Genomic DNA, 20,081 nt, shown 5'->3' on the forward strand with positions numbered 1-20,081 from the left:
CCTCCCTCCCTTCCACCCTCCCTCCCTTCCTTCCTCCCTTCCTTCCTTCCTTCCATTTTTGGCTGGGCCTTGGTTGGGCCTTGGTTGCTACACGCAGGCTTTTCTTTAGTTGCGGTGAGCGGGGGAGCGGGGGCTACTCTTCGTTGCAGTGCGCGGGCTTCTCATTATGGTGGCTTCTCTTGTTGCAGAGCATGGGCTCTAGGCGCGCGGGCTTCAGTAGTTGCGGCACGCGGGCTCAGTAGTTGTGGCTCGCGGGCTCTAGAGCGCAGGCTCAGCAGTTGTGGCATACAGGCTTAGTTGCTCCGCGGCATCTGGGATCTTCCCAGACCAGGGCTCGAACCCGTGTCCCCTGCATTGGCAGGAGGATTCTTAACCACTGCGCCACCAGGGAAGTCCCAGAATGTTCTTTCAAACAAACAAAACCTGAAACTCATCATGTCGTCGTAATAACTAAAAAACCCCAGTACATTCTTCTACTTGAAAAAGAACATTCCCTTCTATTTGTTCTTGGTCTATTGTCTAATTTATTAATTTTTAACAATTAAGCTTTCTCTGAATATGTCCAAAGTATTCACACAACCAATAAATCATGAAGTCAACAACTCAGATTTCCCCAGACATTGAAATATTGATTGCAAGGTCAGTTAAACTTTTCACAAAATAGAAAATTCTTTTAAAGGCTTTGAACTGAAAGAGATCACTCACATTTATTAGAATGACCACAAAACTGACCAGTGAAACAGCAGTGCCCGTATCATGGATTTAAATGTTTCCTTATTATCTTTTATTTATGTCCTTATCATCCCTTTCCACTGTCTTACTGTTTCTGACTCTTACTTCTTGGTCTTCAGCTCACCTTGAGAGCTAGGGGGAAGGTCCCAGGTGGGCTGAAGTTGAGAATGCTGGCTGACACCTAGGTGTAGGTGGGCTCTCCCAGCTGACCCAGCTCTAGCCGTTGGGCAGGCCCCGTGTTATACTTAGGCTCACTCTGTAGCCTCAGAAACCGTCCCCGTTTTTGGCTTTGCCCAATCAGATATGTTTTGATTGTGACTTTGATGCTTTCTGCCACGTGACACATTTTCTGAGTGTCATCAACCTGATCTGGCTCTACTTTGACACTTCCTTCTGAATGGGGCCTGGTCTGTTGGCATTAAATCCAAAGCCTTCTGTTTTGGGTTCCCTGACATGATAACTTTATTTCTTCTCATCTGCCATTAAGACCTTACGATGCTGATGGAATCAGTGGCTCAGGTTTTGAGCCTGGAAGGATGTCCGTGAGTAGGAATGAGGTGTCAGCGGGACTCGCCGGCTTTTGGAGAAAGAGGGTAGTCTCCACAAGACTGAGCACATTGAGAGTAGGGACTGTGCCCTGTTCATGTGTGTGTGTCTGGAACCTGGCCTGCTCCCTGGAACTTAGGAAGTGCGTGGGTATGTTTTGCTGAGCGATTGAGTGGATGAATAGGTGAGTGAATGAATGAGCCACGCTGGGACCAGAGGGTATCCTGGCAGGTCGTGTTGTGCTTTTTTCTTCTCTGGGCTTTCCCAGGTCCTGGGTAGAGTGGACACTGGATCCCCGCTTCAGCTGGTGGGTTGAAGATCCCGATGTGGATCAATCATAATGTGCTTTGACTTGGGCTAGTTAATTTTTCCTCTATAATAGTTTACAAATGTCAACACAAAAAGGGATTTTCTTCTTTGACATGTCCTGGATTCTCAAAAGCTTCCCTTCTGATCTTTATATGCTTCTTTGGGGGAGTGGAGCTTTTAAATATATTTTTTATAACCTCTTTAATATAAATAGGCAACCCAGTGTGATGGGGAGAAATGTCTGGAGTGGGAGGTGTTAAATACACTCCCCCCACCCCCCCATCTCTAGCATCCCAGCAGATTTAGTTCTTTTTGCCACATGGAGTGTTGAATTCCTGCATTCCAACCTCAGGCAGGAACTGGGGCTCTTCCTGGTGGGGAAGGTTAGTGGTGGGGATGAAGGGGGTTTTAGGACAGACGAAGCTGCCTCTGCTTACCATGCCCTTTAAAATGGCTTTTGTCCCAGTTTATAGACCTTGGGTCCTCTGAGCTGCCCACCTCTTCCCGCTTCTGGGCAGCCCCGGCAGCCTGAGATGGAGAGCTTATCCTGTGGTTTGTTTTACCCTGTTTTGCTGTCAACAGTCACTTTGCCCGTGATTCCATGAGAGGGCAGTAGGATGGCAAGAATGTCTCTCTCTCTCTCTCTCTCTCTCTCTCCCTCCCTCCCTCTCTCCCTCTCTCCCTCTCTCTCTCTCTCTCCTGCCTTCAACTTAAACCCGTTTCTAGTCTATTACTCCTGGAACAGACACTGAGAATGGATGGGAGTGAAAGAGGGGAGGCTGAAGGGTAGGTGAGCAGGCAGCAGATGGCCTTGTAGTGCTGGTGAAAAGACCATCAGCAGATCAAAGGGGAGGGAGGGAGCTGGGCTTAGAAATAACAGGATGATGTCAGTGTGATTGGAAAGCGCTAACAGCTCTGGGGAGTAGTGCAAAGAACTGAGACCGACTGGGTGGGAAGGAGTCATGGAAAATAAACCGATTGGTGTTTGGCTTGGTGTGGGGGGGGTCTCCCCAGAACGGGATCAATGCAAGGACATGGTGTTCAGCTCCCCTGTCTCCCACTCTCACCCTCCTGAGCCGTGTGGAATGTAGGGCCCCTGCCTTTGTGCTCTGGACCGCAGGAGGGGGATTGCAGCATGGGAGACCTCATAGCTTTTGGGGGATATGTTAAATATTCATGAAATGGTTCGTACAGGCACTCTCCCGCACCCCCCTCTTCATGCAGATGGCAAAGTCTTTTTGGAAAAAGACAGCAGGAATTTGCCTTATACTCAAGGACCTGGGGCTGTGACAGGAGGAGACAGAAGGAGTGTGAGCACGGTTGAGCTGAGAGCAGATCCGTGCTGTGGGTACATCCCCCGGGTGCCCTGCAGAACACTGGCGCGGGAGGCTGTGCGCAGGGGCCCGGGTGTGCGTCCTGGGCCGGGCCTCAGGCCATGGGCCCCGCGATGGAATGAAGAGCAGGGGCTGAGTTAAAGGAGGGGAGCGTGGAGTCAGCTGGGTTTTCCAGACACTCAGCTCTCGTTCATCCATTTGTGGATAATCCACAACAAATGCCTAGTCTCCCCCTGCTGTCCTTCCCCTCAAGACGTCCCCCGGGCTGTCCTCTCATTGCAGTTAGTTGATGTGGGCGCAGGGAATGCAAGTTCACTTATTTTCATGTTAGCCATGTTTTAATATTTTACTATTTATGTAGACAGAATAGGATAAGCTCCATGGAACATTTTTCTTTTGAATAATTTTAGCTTGAGAGTGGCATAGCCTGGGCCTGACATTCTGTAGTCTGGCCATATTCTCTCATGTGTAAGAATGGGAATCTCCCCCTGGATCTGGGGTCCTCTGATTTTTGATAGGTTATTGTTTTTCCGTCATCTTGAATATTAATAGTTAATATTTGTTTAGCTATTTTCCATTTCATAAGTGCTATAACAAATAATAGTCTAATCCCTGTATAATTTTGTAAAATAGATAATATCACACCTCCATTTTACAGAGTAGGAACTCCTATATCTGCATTGACCCACTTAATCTTTTTTTCTTTTTTTTTGCGGTACGCGGGCCTCTCACTGTTGTGGCCTCTCCCGTTGCGGAGCACAGGCTCCGGACGCGCAGGCTCAGCGGCCATGGCTCACGGGCCCAGCCGCTCCGCGGCATGTGGGATCTTCCCGGACCGGGGCACAAACCCATGTCCCCTGCATCGGCAGGCGGACTCTCAACCACTGCGCCACCAGGGAAGCCCCACTTAATCACTTTTAATATTCAGTCAACAAGCATTGACTGAGCACCTATTATGTGCCAGAAACTAGACACCGAGGATAACAGGGAGCTGATTTGGTGAGGGCAACAGGCAAGGAAGTCAGCAGTTATAAGACAGTAGTTGTGAAAAAGGATGAGGAAGGCTGATCTCAGGAAGGCTTCCTGGAAGAGGCGATGCCGTGAGGACCAGTGGGAGCTTGTCAGGGTAGATTGTGTGTGTATTAAGCACGCACACAGCAGAGCAGGGAAATGGTGTAATGCTTGTTCACAGGCAGGACGTGTGTGTCTGGGGATGACCTCAGAGGAGCAAGCAGGGCTGGGCTGGGTGAGAAGGGCTGTGGGCCGTGTGAGGAGATGTGAACTGGTGGTCCGACACCTCCTCTGCCCCCTAATCCGAGGTCTCTTGCCTTTCTTTCATCATGAGATGAGCACGGCCGGGGTGGCTTGGCTGTGCTTGCTGAGTTAGACCCCCTCACTCCCCCCGAGACACTCCCACGTCCTTCTTGGCATCCAGGAGCCCCACGGACCGGTCACTGCGTGCTGGCTGCTGCTGAGAGCCGGCTGCTGTGGGGACACCGAGGTGAGGACACCTGGCCTCGCCCTGAAGATGCCTCTCAAAGAGGAGGAGCTCATCTTGGCCCCTCTGCACCCAGTGACCGTGAAGACTTCCTCCACACTATAAGTTAGGGTGTCAGGAGGGTGGGCAGCAGTGGAGGGCACCCTGCCTTTGTGCTGCCAGGGCATGAGGGAAGCCCACCCCTTCTCTGTTCAGCCTCTGCTTTTCTCCCTGGCACAGGCGTGGCACTGACCACAGTGTCACCACCGTGTCCGGTGCCCTTTGCTTTGGGCACTAAAGGCTCATAGCCAGGGCCACCTGGGATGTTTCACTTTTCTCCATTCTCAGCTGAGTTCCTTGAGGGCAGGATCTATCTTCCTATTCAGGTCACCACGGTGGGGTTTGGCTCATAGAAGGTGCTCCGTGAATGAACTTGTGGGTCTCATCATAAAACATGAGTTAGCGTTTATGGAGCGCTTACGGTGTGCCAGGCACAGTTCTCTGTTCTTTACTCACTCATGAGTGTTAACTTATTTAACCTTCCCAACAATCTTATGAGATAGGCCCATACCCCCATATTTTAGAGGAAGAAACTGAGGCCCAGAAAAGTTAAACAGTTTGCCTAGCGCACGGAGCCAAGATTTGAACCTGGGTGTTCTATCTCCGAAGTCAGGCTCTGAAGTGCTCTGCTTTCCTGCCTCTCTTAACCATCCTTGGAAAGTTTGGGTGGGCTTGTCAGTCGGCTGCCAGACCTGCAGTGGATGGTCATGGTTTTGGGTTCCGTGGATCCTTTAACAGGCAGACAGCATGGTGAATGGCGTGTTTGGGGCTTTTCCTTGGCCCTCTGGACTCTAGTCATCACGCTTCTTGTTGGAGTGTCCAGGGTCAGGCTTCAGGAAGTCTCAAAAATCCCTGCCAAGAAGTTGCTCACGCTGGCAGCCCAGGTTTAGGGCAGGTGTTTTCTGGGAAGAAGGCTTCTCTGCTTGAGCCTAGGAGAGATCGCTGGCTGTATTTCCAAGCGGGGAGTTCCTTTTTCTCTTGTGGTAGCTCTAAAGGTTTTTCCTGGTCTTTACCATGGGGTTTGTGAGTGAGGAGCAGGGTGGGCAGCTGTAGAGGTGCCCTGATCCCATCTCCTTTCAAGAGACCCTGCAGAGGGGACCTTGGGGGATTAACGGCCTGCAGCTGCTGAACCTTTGATCCACCCCGGCTCGTGCCAAGGCCGGGCTTGTTGATGGAATTGATGGGGTGCGACGGGCCCCGGAGCAGGGCCATTTCTGCATGACGGCTGCGGGACTGTCCATGTGGCTGAGACCCTTTCAGAACTGTGCTGTGGCCTGAGGCTCTCCTACTCAAGCCCCCTCCTTCCCTCTCCCATGTCACAGGTCTCAGACCTGCGTTCCCAAGCCTCTCCCCGCCTCCCGTATCCTCATGGGCATTTCCCCCAATCAGTCTTCTACACACCTCACCCCATCTGGCACCTGCTGCCCGGAGGACTCACTTGATGGTCCTCCGACAGAGGAGCCTGGCTCCAGGGCTGCTTATGCAGCCTCCCTAAGGGGGAGGCTATAGGGAGAGAGCTACCCTCATTGCTGTGCAAGAAGGGTACCCTCCTGGTATTTCCTCCCTGCTGCCTTTTAAAAATGGAAACTCTAGACTTTGGTACTTTTCTCTCATGCGGTTCTCCGTCATCATCATCGTAAACAAATATTGACTTCCGAGCCTGCCATCTAATGGGGCTGGAATGAGCCAGATTTATTACTCGAGAAAGTGATGGGTGGTGATAGAGTTGTATAGTGCAGCGCACTAGATTCCAAACTCCTCAGTGGATGGGGGTCAGCTTGGGTGTATTCAGATCACCATAGAATTTCAGAGTCAGTGGAGCTGGGCTGGAGCCAGGAATCTGTGTTTTTAAATGCTTTTGAGGTGTGGGATAGCCCTTAGTTTCAGAACTGTAGGCGTCGAGGAATGGCAGCTCCGTCTTGTAGCAAGTCTCTAAACCCTTTTATTAATTCCTGACGTCTTCCTTTCTGACACGGTCTTCTGCTCCCTAGGAATCTCCAAGAACAAGCCAGCCAGAGGAGAAGAAGGACACTTCTCTGGATTCCGATGCTGCCAGCCCCCCTACTCCTGGCAAGCTCTTCAGCCGAGGTGCAGATAGCAGCCTGAACAGTGCCGATGGCCAAGGGCAACAGGGAAGAGGGGCGAGTTGGCTCCCAGAAAAAGAAAAGAATGAGAAGAATGATCCCGGGATGTCCAGGAGTGTGGCGGACCCCGGGGGCGACCCCGCGGGCCATCAGCCTGCCAAAGCCAATAAAAAAGAGGCACCAGAGGACCTGGTGGATGCAAGAGAGGAGGGTTCCCTGCAGGAAGAGGCAGCAAAGGAGCCAAAGAAGGAGGCTTCCGTCCCGAAAGAGAGCAGATCAGAGGCGAGCGAAGTAAGTCACTTTGTCCCGTGGGCAGTTGCTGGCTGCAGCCCTCTGCCGCTCTCTCGTGCCCTGTGCACGTTCCTCTCCCTTCATCGTTATTACTGAGTCAGGAGCTGCATTTGCAGGCCCGGCGATGGGCCGTCAACATCAGCCAGAACCCTTAATTGTGACAAATATGCCCAGACCCAGCAGGCAGTAAAATCCTGAATGAAACTCCAAACCTGCTGGCACTAGAAATTCAGAGCAGAGATTTGCTTTTCCGTTGGCACTTCCTGGGGTATTCCTATTCCTCTGGTCTCCCACTTACTTCCTCTTGCCATTTCCTGCCTCCCCCTCCTACTTCTTGACATCAGTTTGGGGTGAGTCATGGTTGCAGCCTGTGTTCCTGCAGAGAGAGGAGCCTGTTGAGGGGAGTGGGGGGGACGTTTGGGAGTGTCCTGCCCCGGCATTGGTCAGTTAGGTTACAAGAAGACTCTTCATTGGTCTCTCTGGCTCCTTTGAACAACCCAAGACGCGGGAGTCTTGCTTGGTAAGATCAGGCCAGTGACCCGGATGGATAGAAGTAGGACCCAGCTGTGAGAGCATTTGGCATCTTTATTTTCCAGCCCTTAGTCCCGCCCTTCCTCCAGGTGGATGGTGAGGGAATTCATTTAAAGAGCTTTTAGCTACTTCCTGGAAAAGATACACTCATCTTGTTTTCCTAGGATCCCATCAAACTTCCCCACTGCCGACTTTCTAACCATCTCCCACTCTGCTTCACTTGGCCCTCCTTCCAAGTGTAAAGAGTGTTGCCCTGCCCAGCCTGAGGGGGCCGGGGGCAGGTGTCCAGAGAGAATGGGAGGGTCCACAGGCCTCTTCCAGGTTTTCCAGAAGAGGTGGATTTCGGTTTGGGTTCAGCCCTGTACTGGCACCGTGGATAGTGGTCACAACCCTCTGTCCTCTGCTCTGGTGACTTCTCTGTGGGTCTGTCTCCCCAGGAGTCAGAGATCAGTGAACACATGAAGGAACTACAGCCCTCAGACTCCACTGCTTCTGACCCCAAGTCCTTTCTTGGCCTGGTGAGTCTGAGATAGGGGGCAGCAGAGTGGTGGTGAAGAGCATGGGTTTGCGAGGGCCTGTGTTTGCGTGATTCGCTGAGCATCTCACGGCTTGTAAGTGGGGAAGTTAGGACTCAAACCTGGGTCTTGTCTAACTCCATTTTCTCAGCCCTGCGTACTAAGGATAACATTACCTACTTTATAGGTTTGTTGTGAGAAGAAAGTGGTGTAAAGAGTATAAAACATTAGCATATAAACATTAAACAGACATAGCTGTTTTTACTATTACTGCCGTGTGAAGTGCCTGTGAGATCATATGAGGTCATTGCCTCTGGGCTCTAGCAGGAGCATTACTTGAACCTAGGAGGTTAGAGACTGTGTGTGTTTGTGGAATCACTGAGCCATGGCGAGGACCAGTCCTCAGGCTCTCAGGCTCTGACCAGGAAGGATGCTGTGGTGTGGTGTCATTTCCCAAGTTAAGACTTTGTCCTGGAATGCCAACATCCATGGTTTCTTTGTCCCAGTCCTTCCACGCAGCCTGCTGTAGCCCGGCTTCACTTGCCAGGCTTGTTATCTATGGGGAGGAGTTCGGGGTGCTTTTTGGCAGAGCACTTCTTCCAGAAACCACGCTCCATCTGTTCGGAGGAGGTAGATCAAAGGGAAGGGATTAGTGGGAGAGGGTCAGGGATGAACAGTAATGATACGAGGGGGTGCAGAGGAATTAGGAGGCTGCGTGCTCAAGCCCCTCACTGAGCCATGGGCTTAGGAACCAGATGGCAGCTGCATTGAGTGGAGTAGAACTCACGCTGAAAGGGAAATGTCATCAGCAAAGAAAACCCACAAGCTAGGAACGGGAGGCAAAGTCCTTGTTGGCACAAACCGTCATGAAGAATCACCGTGTCACAGAACTCTCTGAAGCAAGGGCCCTGGCCCTGCTAAAGGAGTCACTGTGTGGAGAAACGGGCTGCCCATCGGCATTTTTCTTCTCTATGGGAGTGGGTGGAGGAAGCCACAGACAGCAGGACCAGACCTTGGCTGGGCATCCCTGCATTTATCAGGGCTGATGACAGAACTGTCCCTGTGAGCGTGCTGTCAGGTAGCTGTCCGTCACCTAGCCCAGTGACGATCTTGGGGTCGGAGGGGGCGGGCTCGTGGCTCTGCGGCAGCCAAAGGGCTGCGGGGAGCTGGCACCTGTGTGGGCACTTGCTGCCCGTCCCAAAGAGAAGCTGGTGGAGGAAGTGGCCCTAATTCATCCCCATTGTCCAGAGGGACACCTGTATGGGAAGGGGAAGGAACCAGCTGGGTGGAGCCTGGCAGGCCCTGGTGTCCAAGCTGCCCACGGGGCTTCTGGGCACTTTGGCCTCCTGGTTGGGCACCAGGAGGGAGAGACAGCTGGAAAGTGACATGCTTTGCAGCACATGTCACACAAAGAGCTTGGGCTTTGGAGGTGGCCCAGGGCACTTCTGACCCCCCGCCCTATTGCTTACCAGATACATGACCTTGGGTAAATTACTTGGGCTCTCAAACTGCTTCCTCCGTGAGCTAAGAATAAGAGGATCAGTCTCATAGGGTTACTTTTTTCCCTGTAATTTGATTATGAAAAATTTCAAACATACTGAAAAATTAAAAGACTCTTACAGCGAATAGCCTCATACTCACCACCTAGAGTCTACAGTGAACAGTTTACCGGACTTGCTTTGCCACACGCCTTTCCATCCAGTCGCAGTGTTAAGTTTGAAGGTGAAATTAATGAGTAGCTGTCGGAGTGCTTGGTACAGTGCCTGGCATGTAGTAGGCGTCTTTCTGGAAGGTGGGGGTGGAGGAGAGGCCCTGTATCCCTGGTGGGCGCTGAGCGTGACAGAGGAGAGCTGACCTTCCCGTCTCTACCATCTCCAGGACTTAGGTTTCCACAGCCGGATCTCGGAGCACCTGCTGGATGTGGACACGCTCTCCTCTGTCCTGGATGGAGCCCGCTGGGAGGTGAGCCTCTCTAGGGCTGGGCTGGAGCCTCACTTTTGAGGATAATCAAGAGCTGAGTCCTGCCCATCCCAGGGTGCATTTCTGGGAGTTCTCTCCCTTCTGATTCATTAAGGCAAGGCCCTGACGGTGCCTGTGATGGGGCTTCCGACATACATGCTCTGTTGCTGCCGTGAATTCAGTCATTCCGTGTCCTCCACCGCCATATATTTGTCTGTTTATCCAGTCACTTAGCAGCTGAGGGCCGACCACTTGCTCCCGTGCAAAGCGCTGTGTAGTTTGTGGGTTTCAAGGCACTTGCCAGCCTGGCCCATCCAACCTCTGCAGCCTCATCCTCAGCCCACCGCCCGTGCCCCGGCTGTGCCCACCACTCGCCGTTCCCCTGGGGCCACCCCCTCCACCCCCTTCACCACTCTGCCTGCTGGGCTGCTTTTCCTTTTGTCCCGGCAAGCTCGCTCTTGGTCTTGGAGGTCCACCTCTGACGTCACCTCCTCCAAGCACGATTTCTCGTTCCTTCCCTTTGCTTTCCTTTGCTCCCTTTGGTGCTGCTTCTTTTGTTTTATGGTTCTTTGTCTCCCCTGCCAGATGTAAGCTCAGACACAGACCCTGTCCTTAAGGAGCTTGAAGCCAAGATCATTTTTGCCTCCTCTGTAGGGTTGTTGAGAGGAGAGAGATTCTGACATGTGGTCTTTGCAAGTCTGAGCGGGCATTTGGTCTGGGTGAAACAAACAAGGTATTTAATGTGAATCAGGCCTGGGTGCCCTTAGTGAAGCGAGTCCTGAGACAGGATGGAGTTACAAGGTCGGTTGCATTTGTGCCTGACATGTTCTTCTTGGTTCTGCTGGACCTTGGTCCCCACCGTCTGCAGCACTGCAGTTTGGAGGTCTTGAAGGGCACAGACAAGGCCAGGTGGTGTTTGTCAGGAAGGGTTTGGAGCAGGTGATTTGTGAGACACCTTACTGAGTAGAATGGGCAAGGTGAATTTCCATTGCTCCGTCTCCAGAATCTGGCCAGTATTAGAATACTTGGGGGACTTTAAAGAAGACAGATTTCTAGGTCCTGCCTAAGACCTCATGAGGCGAGCAGCCTCTTTTTGGGCCATGCCACTTGTTATAAAGCAGTAGCAGGAAAAAAAAAAAAAAAAGCAGTAGCAGGGCCTGGCTTGCATTTGCTTCTCGTGAGGCACCCTCTGAGGCAGCCGCCCTGGCAGAGGGGGCCCTAAGCTGTATCTCATGACCAGTGTGGAGCAGTGCTGGGTGCTCAGGTTGGCTGACCGCGTGGAGCCCTTTGCGAGGTTGTGTCTGCCTCTCACTTCAGGGCACGGAGGGGCTGAGCAGGGAGGTAGAGCTGGAGGGACAAGAAGCAGCCTCTTTGTGGGACGGATTGAACCATAGGTACAGTCCCCCTTGTCTTTCCGGGGGGCACTTGTCCATTTTCCATATTCTCTGGATCTCTCCCAAGGCCAGGGCCAGTGCAGAAGCTTAGAACTGAGCTAAATTAATTTTTGTTCACTTAAACATTTTTTATGCATCTTTATTGAGATCTAATTGACATAAATAAACTGGACACATATAAATGGTACCATTTGATAAGTTTTACCATATGTTTACACCTTTCACATCACCGCCACGGTCAAGATAATGATTATAATGAATTACAAACATGATGAATTTTATAATAGGTTACAAAAAATGACCATAAAATTATTTCAAATAATACAGAAGGTCAAAGTCTTCTACTTCCTGCAGTCTTACTCCCTCCCGCGGGTAGGGACTGTTAGTTTCCATTAACATTTTCAATGTGCCTTTCCAGAAAATTTTCTGTACACATATAAGCATGTATTTATTTTCTATTTGTTAATCTTTTTTTCCCCACAGAAATTGGAACTGTGCTATTAAAAACTGCTTGGCAATATGCTCTTCAAATTCGAGAATAGACCCTTAACTTATTTCCATGCTATTTCAGATCTGCCCTACTCCTTTTATTGGTTGCATAGCATTCTGCTTTATGAATGCACTGTGACTTACTGGGATTTATTAAACTGAGGACTGCATCATAAACAAAAAACAAAACCCCGGAGCTAAGTTTAGGTTGGGGAAGTGGTGTCTTGAGCAGTCTTAGGCCAGTGGCTTAGAATGTGCTTGTGTCTCCCCTTTCTGAAGAGTGCCGATATGTCTGATTTCTTTGTCTGGTTCCTTTGACTCCCTTTCTGGGGCAAAAATGTCTAGGGAGAAGGTAAAAACTCTGCTCAAAGGACCTCTGTCTGGGTATTTACCCAAGGTGTCCCTTATTCTCTAGCTGGGGGCTAGTTGAGTTTCTAGCAGAAATATGGAAGGTGAAATAAGAAGGAAATAGGCCTTGTCTGTAGCTTGTCCTTTCTGATTCAGGGCTCTGTCCGCCGATATTAATTACAATCACTGCACTTTGTTACCCATCTTGTATTTTAGTTTGTGAAATAGATTGGCCTGTGTGATTGTTTTTGTTTTTGTTTTTCCTTGAAAAGAGAGGGGGAGCTGTCTGCTGAGCTCGTTGTGAATTGTAGGGAAGACAAGTTGTGAGTTGAGCTCTGGAAGGGAAGGAGGTGGGGTGGGAGAAGGGCGGCCCGCCCCGCCATTGTCTGCGGGCTCTGCCCGGCTGATGCGATTAGGAGTGGCAGCGCTGGCAGGGAGCCCTTCTGCTGCGGGCACCAGGAGGCACTCCCAGGCAGCATTGCTATTTTTCATGTAATCTGGGGGAGCTGGCTTATAGTTCAGACCCATCCAGATGGCAGAGTCGGCCACAGCTGCTGGGGCTCAGGCTGCCAGTGGAGAGGTGTGGGGGGCTGGGGGCATGGGGCTGGGGACACGGAGGTGTGCCAGCCTGGCCGGAGCCCTACTGGGGAAGATGGAGTGAGCTGTCTGTCTCCTGCCCCACGTCTCCTGTTAACCCTCGTGTCCCGGAACAGACAGGGCTCCTGTCAGTGTGACAGAAGGAGTGCAGGTCCTAGGATGGGGACTGGCACTGGCAAAGCTGGGTTTCTTTTGTGTTTTGTTTTTCCTCAGGCTGGGGAAGAGGAGAGCTCGTATTTGTGGCATTATGCCTTCTTTTGGGCCGGAGTCGGGCTTTATGTACGTGATCTCATTTAATCTTCACCAGAAGCCCTGTGAGCTCTGGTTTGCTATCCCATTTCGTAGTGGAGGAGGTGTTAGAACAAAGGGTTGAGTCCAGGCTGACTGCCCTACTCTCCCCGCGTGACCTCACCCCTGCAGAAAATATGTGAATGTATCAAGAATAGTCCTTTTTCACCAGCTTGCTAAATTTGCCTAGACGCCTAAGCTTTAAAATGAGATTTGGGGTTGGCTTTTTTTTGTTTTGTTTTGCGCTGTCTGGCTGGTAAAATCCCTGACTAGGAAGGGGGCATCATTGTCTACTGATGGGAACTGGGTGTCGGGGGAGCAGAGGAGCGCCCCGTCTTCCTCCCTTCAGGTGCCCACACAGTGCCCTTCTCGTCTGGAGTACAGCTCTCTGTCATTTCACCAAGTCTCCATGTCTCCAGGGTCCTTCCTCTTTGACGCACTTGTCTGCTGTGCCCAGTCTTGTTCGCTTAATTTGAGCGTCCCCGATTATCACTGGCACTGGTGGTCTGGGGCCTCTGTGGATCTGGGGTGTTCATGGATGGCTCCGCTTTGTACAACTGGCAGTGAAGGGTTTCCAACTGCAGAAGGCAGGATTTTCTTTTTCTTATGTGTTCTGCTTCAGCCTCTGCCTCTGCCTGCAGTGGCTTTGGTGTCTGACTCATCCTCCCCAGGCCAGCAAGGCCGGCCCTGGGAGCAGCTGTGAGCCTGGGGGCTTAGCCAAAGCCCCAGGGCCTTCACTGTGCATTAGGCGACCTTCTCTTCTGCATCCCGAGTGGTCCTCACTCACCAAGAGCCACCTCTCAGTGCTTCCTCCTGGCATGAGAGTCAGTTGGAGGATTAAAGGACCCAATGCAGACCCCCCAACCCCCAAAGTATACACTTTCCACTGCTACTTGCCTACAGGCCCAGAGGTTGGGGAGAGAAGACAAGGATGCCAGCCAGTCCAGCCAAGATGAGCTGCAGAGCAAGAAGTCCAGAGGCTCGGAGAGGTATAGTGCGTGGGAGGCCACCCTCAGGGACTTTGGGATGGCGTGGACTTGGGCAGAATTCCTGGCTTTGGTCTACGTACCTCGGTGTGCTCCTGCCTGAAGGCAGATGGTGAACTGACTGGATGGCCTTGCAAAGTCTGCGTGTGTGCGTGTGTGTGCGTGTGTGTGTGTGTGTGTGTGTACCCAAACCAAGTCAGGAGTGGGAGGTACTGCTGGAGCATATGGGAGTACTTTGTGCCCATAGCACCATTGTGGGGACAAGGCTCTGTCCTTTTCATCAGATTGGATGAAGGCTTGTGTGTCCCTGCTCGTGGGCCAGGGCCGGATAGCCTGCTCGAGGTCCGGGGGACCATGTTAGAGGGTCGGTAGTGCAGCTCAGAGCTCCGAGCCAGGCCTTACCACATCAGAAATGGCCGTGGCTGTGTGTGTGTGTGTGTGTGTGCGTGTGTGTGTGTGAGTGAGAGAGAGAGAGAGAGAGAGAGAGTGAGAGAGTGAGAGAGAGCGAGAGATTGAGAGACAGGAGCTTCCAGCTTCCCAGGCCTGAGCCCATGATAAGAGAAGGGCTGCCACCCTGGAAGGGGAAGTGGGTGGTCGTTCTACTTTTTGGACCTTGAAAAGCTATCAGCATTCTTACTTGAAGCTACAGCTTCATGCATTGTCTATAGTCTGACCGTGGAAGTCTGGCTTCTCTTTTTCTCCCTCTTTTCTGCTCAGTTCTTCCATCATCACCCCCCGCCCCCAAGACACACACACACTCTCCCCGGCCCCAGTGATGGCAGGAATGCATACACCTGTGAGTGTGCCCAGCTCTCGCTCCTGGGCCAAGCAAATGCAGCCCAGGGACCTGGGAAGGCTGAGTGTATCCAGTCAAAGGGAGAGCTCCGGAGGGAGTTCCTTCGTCCTGCTTTTCTGGCTGCTTTGGCCTCCGTGGGCTCTCCATGGAGGTGGGGCCCCGGCTGAGGTCCAGCCCACAGGAGGCATGGACCTCGGTCCCCGTACTCCACTCCCCAATTCTCCCGCTGCTGTCCGAGTGGAGGCCCTGACTCTGCTGCTCTGCCCAGGTTATCTCCTCCTCTTCTGCATGGGGAGCGGCTCCAGAGTCCCCTTCACAGCCAGGCCACGGATGAAGGGCCCCCGCAGCCCCTGGAGGAGCAGCTGGAACAGAAGGGGGCAGAGGAGCCTGGGGAGGGCTCTGCAGGCAGCCCCACGCCCCCTGGTTCCCTGCAGAGGTAAGGGTGGGCTGGAAGCCTCCCAGGGTGGGCGTGGCGGGCCTGGAGAGGTGGGGAGAGCAGGGGGCGGGGTTGCAGCCTAAGCCACAGACCTTTCTGCTGAGTGTTTCACACAAGCTGGAGAGTTAGGAAATCTGCCTCTTCCTCGTCCTTGGCCTACAGCTAAAGTTGGGGTGCACAGTCTGATTAGGGGAGCTTAGAAACTCTGGAACTAGGAAGTATGTCTTCTGACCCAGCTGCCCTCCTGCCAGGGGCCGGGGCAGAGACTGCTATCACCCTGGACTAGGCTGTTCCTGCCAGGGGCGCCATTTCTTCCGGTCCCCACCTGCCAGCCCCCTCCTTCCCAGCAGGCATCCCACTGCTAGTCACTCAGCAAGCCTGTGGGGAGCCCTGCTGGGTGCAGGGCCCGGGGCTTCCCTGAGGCCAGCTGAGGGGACCTTCACTCCCTAGCCTGCTCCAGAGCCGGTGTAGACTTGCTAGTTTGTTCCCCTGGCAAGAGAAAGACGCTGGTCTTAGAGCTCATCTGGTTGGAATGAGTCACTGGGGGAGGCTGAGTAGCAGCCGTGTTTAGTCGGCAGCATCCGCGGAACTCTGCTGTGTGCAGGGCCTCTCCTGGGCGCCATAACCATTCTGCATCCCACCTGGGACGTGAATCTCTGGTCCTTCAGTGTAAACTGCTCGGGGAGAGGCAGGGAGGGGAGCTGGGATCTGAGACCTGAGATAGGGAAACCACAGGTCTTGCCGGGGCCGCTGCCTCCTTTGTCCCCATCACAGACCTTGGACCCTGAATGGGGTACACCTGAAGCCTCTCACCTTCCTCTGGCTTTAACACAGTTGCTTCCTTGTTGCTGTCAAAGGAGGAGATCCCGAGCCCACCTGCCGCCCACGAGAGGGGTGAGGAGCAGTGCTCCCAGGCTGAGGGGCCGGGCCCTGGGCAGGATGAGGCCGAGGGCCCCTAGGAGAAGGTGGCAGTCGGCCCCACCCTGCCAGTCTCTCCAGAGGTGTAAGGGCCAGTTTTCACATCTGTTCCTGCCCTCCACTGTGTGTGGATTGCTTCAGTGCCCATTTGGTCTTGGATGGTGGGGAGGGGATGCTCTGGCTCCGGCTCAAGGAGTGGAGTGGGGGGAGAGTGAGTGAACCCTTGGTTCTGCGTGCAACCTTGACCCCTAAGCAGCCCCCGGGGCTCCCCTGGTCAGCACCTGGGGTACGAGGCTGGAAGCGAGGGGGAGGGGGTAGGGTATCTCCTGGGTCATTAGCAGAAACCTGGTAAAGCGTGTTTTCCCCTCTACCAAGCATGTTTTTTTTTGAAAAAATTATTGAGGTATTTATATACATGAAAGAACATACATCTGAAATGTCCAAGTCAGTGAGTGTTTACATACGTATACACCGTATCACAACCACCCAGGTCATTAGCAGGACATTTCCGTCCCTCCTGAAGGTTTCCTCAGGCCCCTTTCCTCTCAGTCCACCTGCCCTAGGTCACCGCTATTCTAGCTTCTGTCCCATAGATTCGTTTCTCCAGTTCTCTAACTTCATATGAATGGAATTATCCAGTACACAGTATATATCTTTTGTGCCTGGGTTCAAAGCTCAGCTGTGCTGTTGCACCAAGCACTTCTAAAACTTAGAAACCTTTCCGCTCTCCTCCCCTTTCTCACCCCTTTAGAGATAAGGAAACTGAGGTTCAGGGAGGTGAAGTGATTTGCCCAAGGTCACGTCACCAGTCGGTTGCAGAATTAGGACCTGAGCCCTCTAGTCGCCTGAGCCGTCGACTTGTGACCCTTGCTCTGTAGCCACCGTGCCTTTTCTCTGCATGGAGAGAAACGGGTGTCAGGGTGATACAGGTTTTCCTGTCTGTGAACTGAGCAGCACAGAAGGATGAAGCGTCCTCAGGATTCGGGCCGACTGTTGGGCAGAGACAGGTTCACGCCCTGATTACTCACAGGAAGCGTCACCGAGAGCTGGCGGGGCACAATCATGTCATCGCTGTAGCGCTGCAGGAACGATGGAGCGAAGGGGTAGCCCGTTTTTCAGGTGGTGATATATCCCACAGTGACAGCTCTGCCCCTGAGGAATGACATAGCTTTCCCAGGTCCCCTGGGTGGCTGTGGGCAGCCAGATCAGGGTGCTTTTGATGAGGACAGGAGGTGAGTGGGGTTCAGAAACAGGACCCTCTGGGCAGAGGTCAGAGGGCATTTTTCCAGGGCTTCTGGAAGAGAAGCTGGCCGGTGAGGCTCCTCCTGGCTGCCTGGGCTGATGAGTTCCCTTCCTTTGTGTTTCTCCTCCCACCCCAGTGAGGCTGCCCCTGCTGGGGGGCTCTCTCCTGGACCACACAGTTTCAGTGTAAAATTCAGCGCCCTTAGGAAATGTCTTCTGTTCCTTTCCTAAGTCTTCTCAGGCTCCATAACTTCCTTGTTATTAATCTTTACAGCTAAGAATGGATTGATTTTCTGGGATTCGTGGGGAGTGGCTCTGTGTCTGAGCCTCATTTGTATCCATGGAATTTTCATTTATGAAGGTGACTGAGTGACAACACAGAGAGGCCAATGCCACTGAAAGAAGAATTTATTCCTTATATTTCCAGAGAGAAGAGGGCATGCCACGCCGGGTGGGGCCACGTGGGGAAGGACCAGAGTTGGCCAGGAGGCCGAAGAGGCGAGAAGGAAGAGCGTAACCCAGAGCCTTTATTGGGGTTTTCGTGGGAAGCAATGGGCGAGACAGGGTAAGTACCCTGAGCGAGTGGAGGGGTGGAAAGTTTGAATAATTTTGGAGGGCTCTGGGCCTGGTCTCTAGTTACCTGGTGCCTGGCCCTAGGTGATCTTGGGCGTGGGAAATAGATCAGGAGATGGTAGGGGGTGTAGGGATTGGTTGGTTTGCATGTGAAAGACATACTCCCTTTGCTGTCTCTAAGGATTGGCTGGTCTGGGAGGGGGCACCGTCTCTTTGACCAGCCAGCTTTTTCAGATGCCATAACATCGTGAAATACAGAAAATAAAAAGCATGATTAGTAGAGTCTGTCACCTGCGCAGATATTGTCAAGCTGAATCAGGAGGAGTTCCGAGCAAAGGGCAGGTCAGGGAGTGCAGGCAGGGCTAGCAAGCAGCCACCGCTGTGCGTGCTTTATGGCCAGAGGCCTGGGTCTGGGAAACAAGGATACCCTTCCGTTTGTCATCCCAGCATCTTTCATGAGGTGTGTATAGAGAGAGGGTAAATGAATTAAAACAACTGGGTTGAAAGTGAGCGGAGACAAGATCCCTGATAGTGATCTGAGTTTTAGTGGTACCCTGGCCATTTCAGGGCCATGGGTATCATATCCGCCTCCCTCTCCTCCCTCCCTGCCCGCCTTCTCTCTTTGCTTTCCCTCATACGGCTCGGAGTAACTCGGTGGCCCGTCTGAAAGGATGACGCTCTTACTGAGCCTCTTCTTGGCCACTAACTGTTGCAAACTGTGTCTCACTGATGCTGATACCTGAGGAGTGGCCTAGAAATTGGACCTGCCTCTTCCTCTGGAGTCTTCAACTGCCCAGTTATCTCATAGATCTTTCAGGCTCACTGTTTGACCGCCTCGGACCTAAGCTGGGAGTTTGGGACACTCGATCTTTAAAACAGGGACACGGAGGAGAGGCCCACTGAAAAGCAGCCCCATTTGCCTGTGTGCCAGACGTGCAGGCAGGCTCAGTGGTGCGTGCAGCCTGGGCACACACAGGCACGCCGGCTGATGCCCCATCTCTCCGCAGCATCTGTCCCCAGGGCTCCACACAGCTACGTAGCCCACAGGGGAGAGAGACATTAAAAGGTACCATCTCAGGGAAAAAAGGTGATTTCAGCTCAGGTTGGAAATGAGTTGGAGGGTTGATGAGGCTGAGAGCTGCGGGGGGAGGCTCTTTCCGAGGGCGGGATTCTCAGAGGAGGTGGTGGCCACGTCTTACATCTGCATCAGTCGGGCTGGGACAGGGGACTGAGAGGAAGCTGGGAATTGGAAGGGGGGAGACGGGCTTGGGAGCAGAAGAGAACTGAAGGCAGGACTCAAGACTGCTTCTGGTCTGAGTCATGATTTTAGGAAAGATCTTAATGATATTTCAGAGATAGCAGTAGCCTTTTGTGTCTTCCTTCTCTCTCTGGCCTCAAGGGGCTGAAATGGAATTCCAGAGCCCTTGTTTACTTCTGCTCTTCTAATTTGATCCAGCCTGATGCCTTCTGTCTGCTGCAGTGTGGGAGCTGAGGGAGGAGGGAGTTTTACATCCCCAGCGGTGGACGGGGGACTGGCTCCCCTCTTGGGCTCTGGCCACTATTGTCCTTGATTGGACCACGTCCATATGCCGTTGGGGTCCACTGGGCCACTGTGCCAGGCCTGCCGCAGCTGGAGCACCGCGGGAGAAGATGGTGGTTGGGTGGCCAGACCAATTTCTGATGTAAGATTTAGGGACCTGGGAATGCCAGCATGTCCTGGCCTTTAGGAAAGCCGCTCTGGGAGGCAAAACACTTTATCCCGCTTACGCTTTCGTTGCTTAAAATGTTCTTGGGGTTTCTCTTTGGGTATCTCCTTTAAGAACCAGAATACAAGCAACATAACAGCCTTCATTATAGACATCTCTTTAACCGATACCAGTGTTCCTTATCTACCACCCGCCTTATGCGTCCACGTTAGAATTTCTTTTACACATTTCCAAACAGTGAATTCACTCTAAGCGGATGAAGCTGTGGCATCATCGGGGAGATACGGAGCCTGGCATTCTGGTTGTGCTCTTGCTACTGTCTTTGGCTTGGGGAAGGGTCTCCTGCCCGGCTCCCTTGGCAGAGTGGGGAGGACGGTTTCCCATTCCTGGGCCTCCATGGACTATTCTAGGTCTCAGGGCTAGGAGTTCTAGCAGCGAGGAGACATGCTGCTGCTTCTCCCGCTGGCTCA

General features: G+C 52.6%; 1 protein-coding gene across 12 annotated transcripts in view; it reads left to right on the forward strand.

The window, feature by feature from the left end:
• Positions 1–20,081, forward strand: part of CEP164 (centrosomal protein 164) — a 69,687-nt gene that overhangs the window by 29,705 nt on the left and 19,901 nt on the right. For 10 of the 12 annotated variants that reach the window (XM_024751775.1, XM_024751770.1, XM_024751776.1 and 7 more), the window contains 6 exons: positions 6,450–6,833; positions 7,802–7,882; positions 9,758–9,841; positions 13,858–13,943; positions 15,005–15,172; positions 17,760–17,897. In XM_024751775.1, the coding sequence (XP_024607543.1) occupies positions 6,450–6,833; positions 7,802–7,882; positions 9,758–9,841; positions 13,858–13,943; positions 15,005–15,172; positions 17,760–17,897 (941 nt within the window). The remainder of the gene's footprint in view (positions 1–6,449; positions 6,834–7,801; positions 7,883–9,757; positions 9,842–13,857; positions 13,944–15,004; positions 15,173–17,759; positions 17,898–20,081) is intronic. The other 2 variants (XM_024751779.1, XM_024751777.1) reach the window with 2 other exon arrangements.

Source organism: Neophocaena asiaeorientalis, unplaced genomic scaffold (genome assembly GCF_003031525.2).
Source record: "Neophocaena asiaeorientalis asiaeorientalis breed wild unplaced genomic scaffold, Neophocaena_asiaeorientalis_V1.1 scaffold479, whole genome shotgun sequence".
Lineage (NCBI taxonomy): Eukaryota > Metazoa > Chordata > Mammalia > Artiodactyla > Phocoenidae > Neophocaena > Neophocaena asiaeorientalis.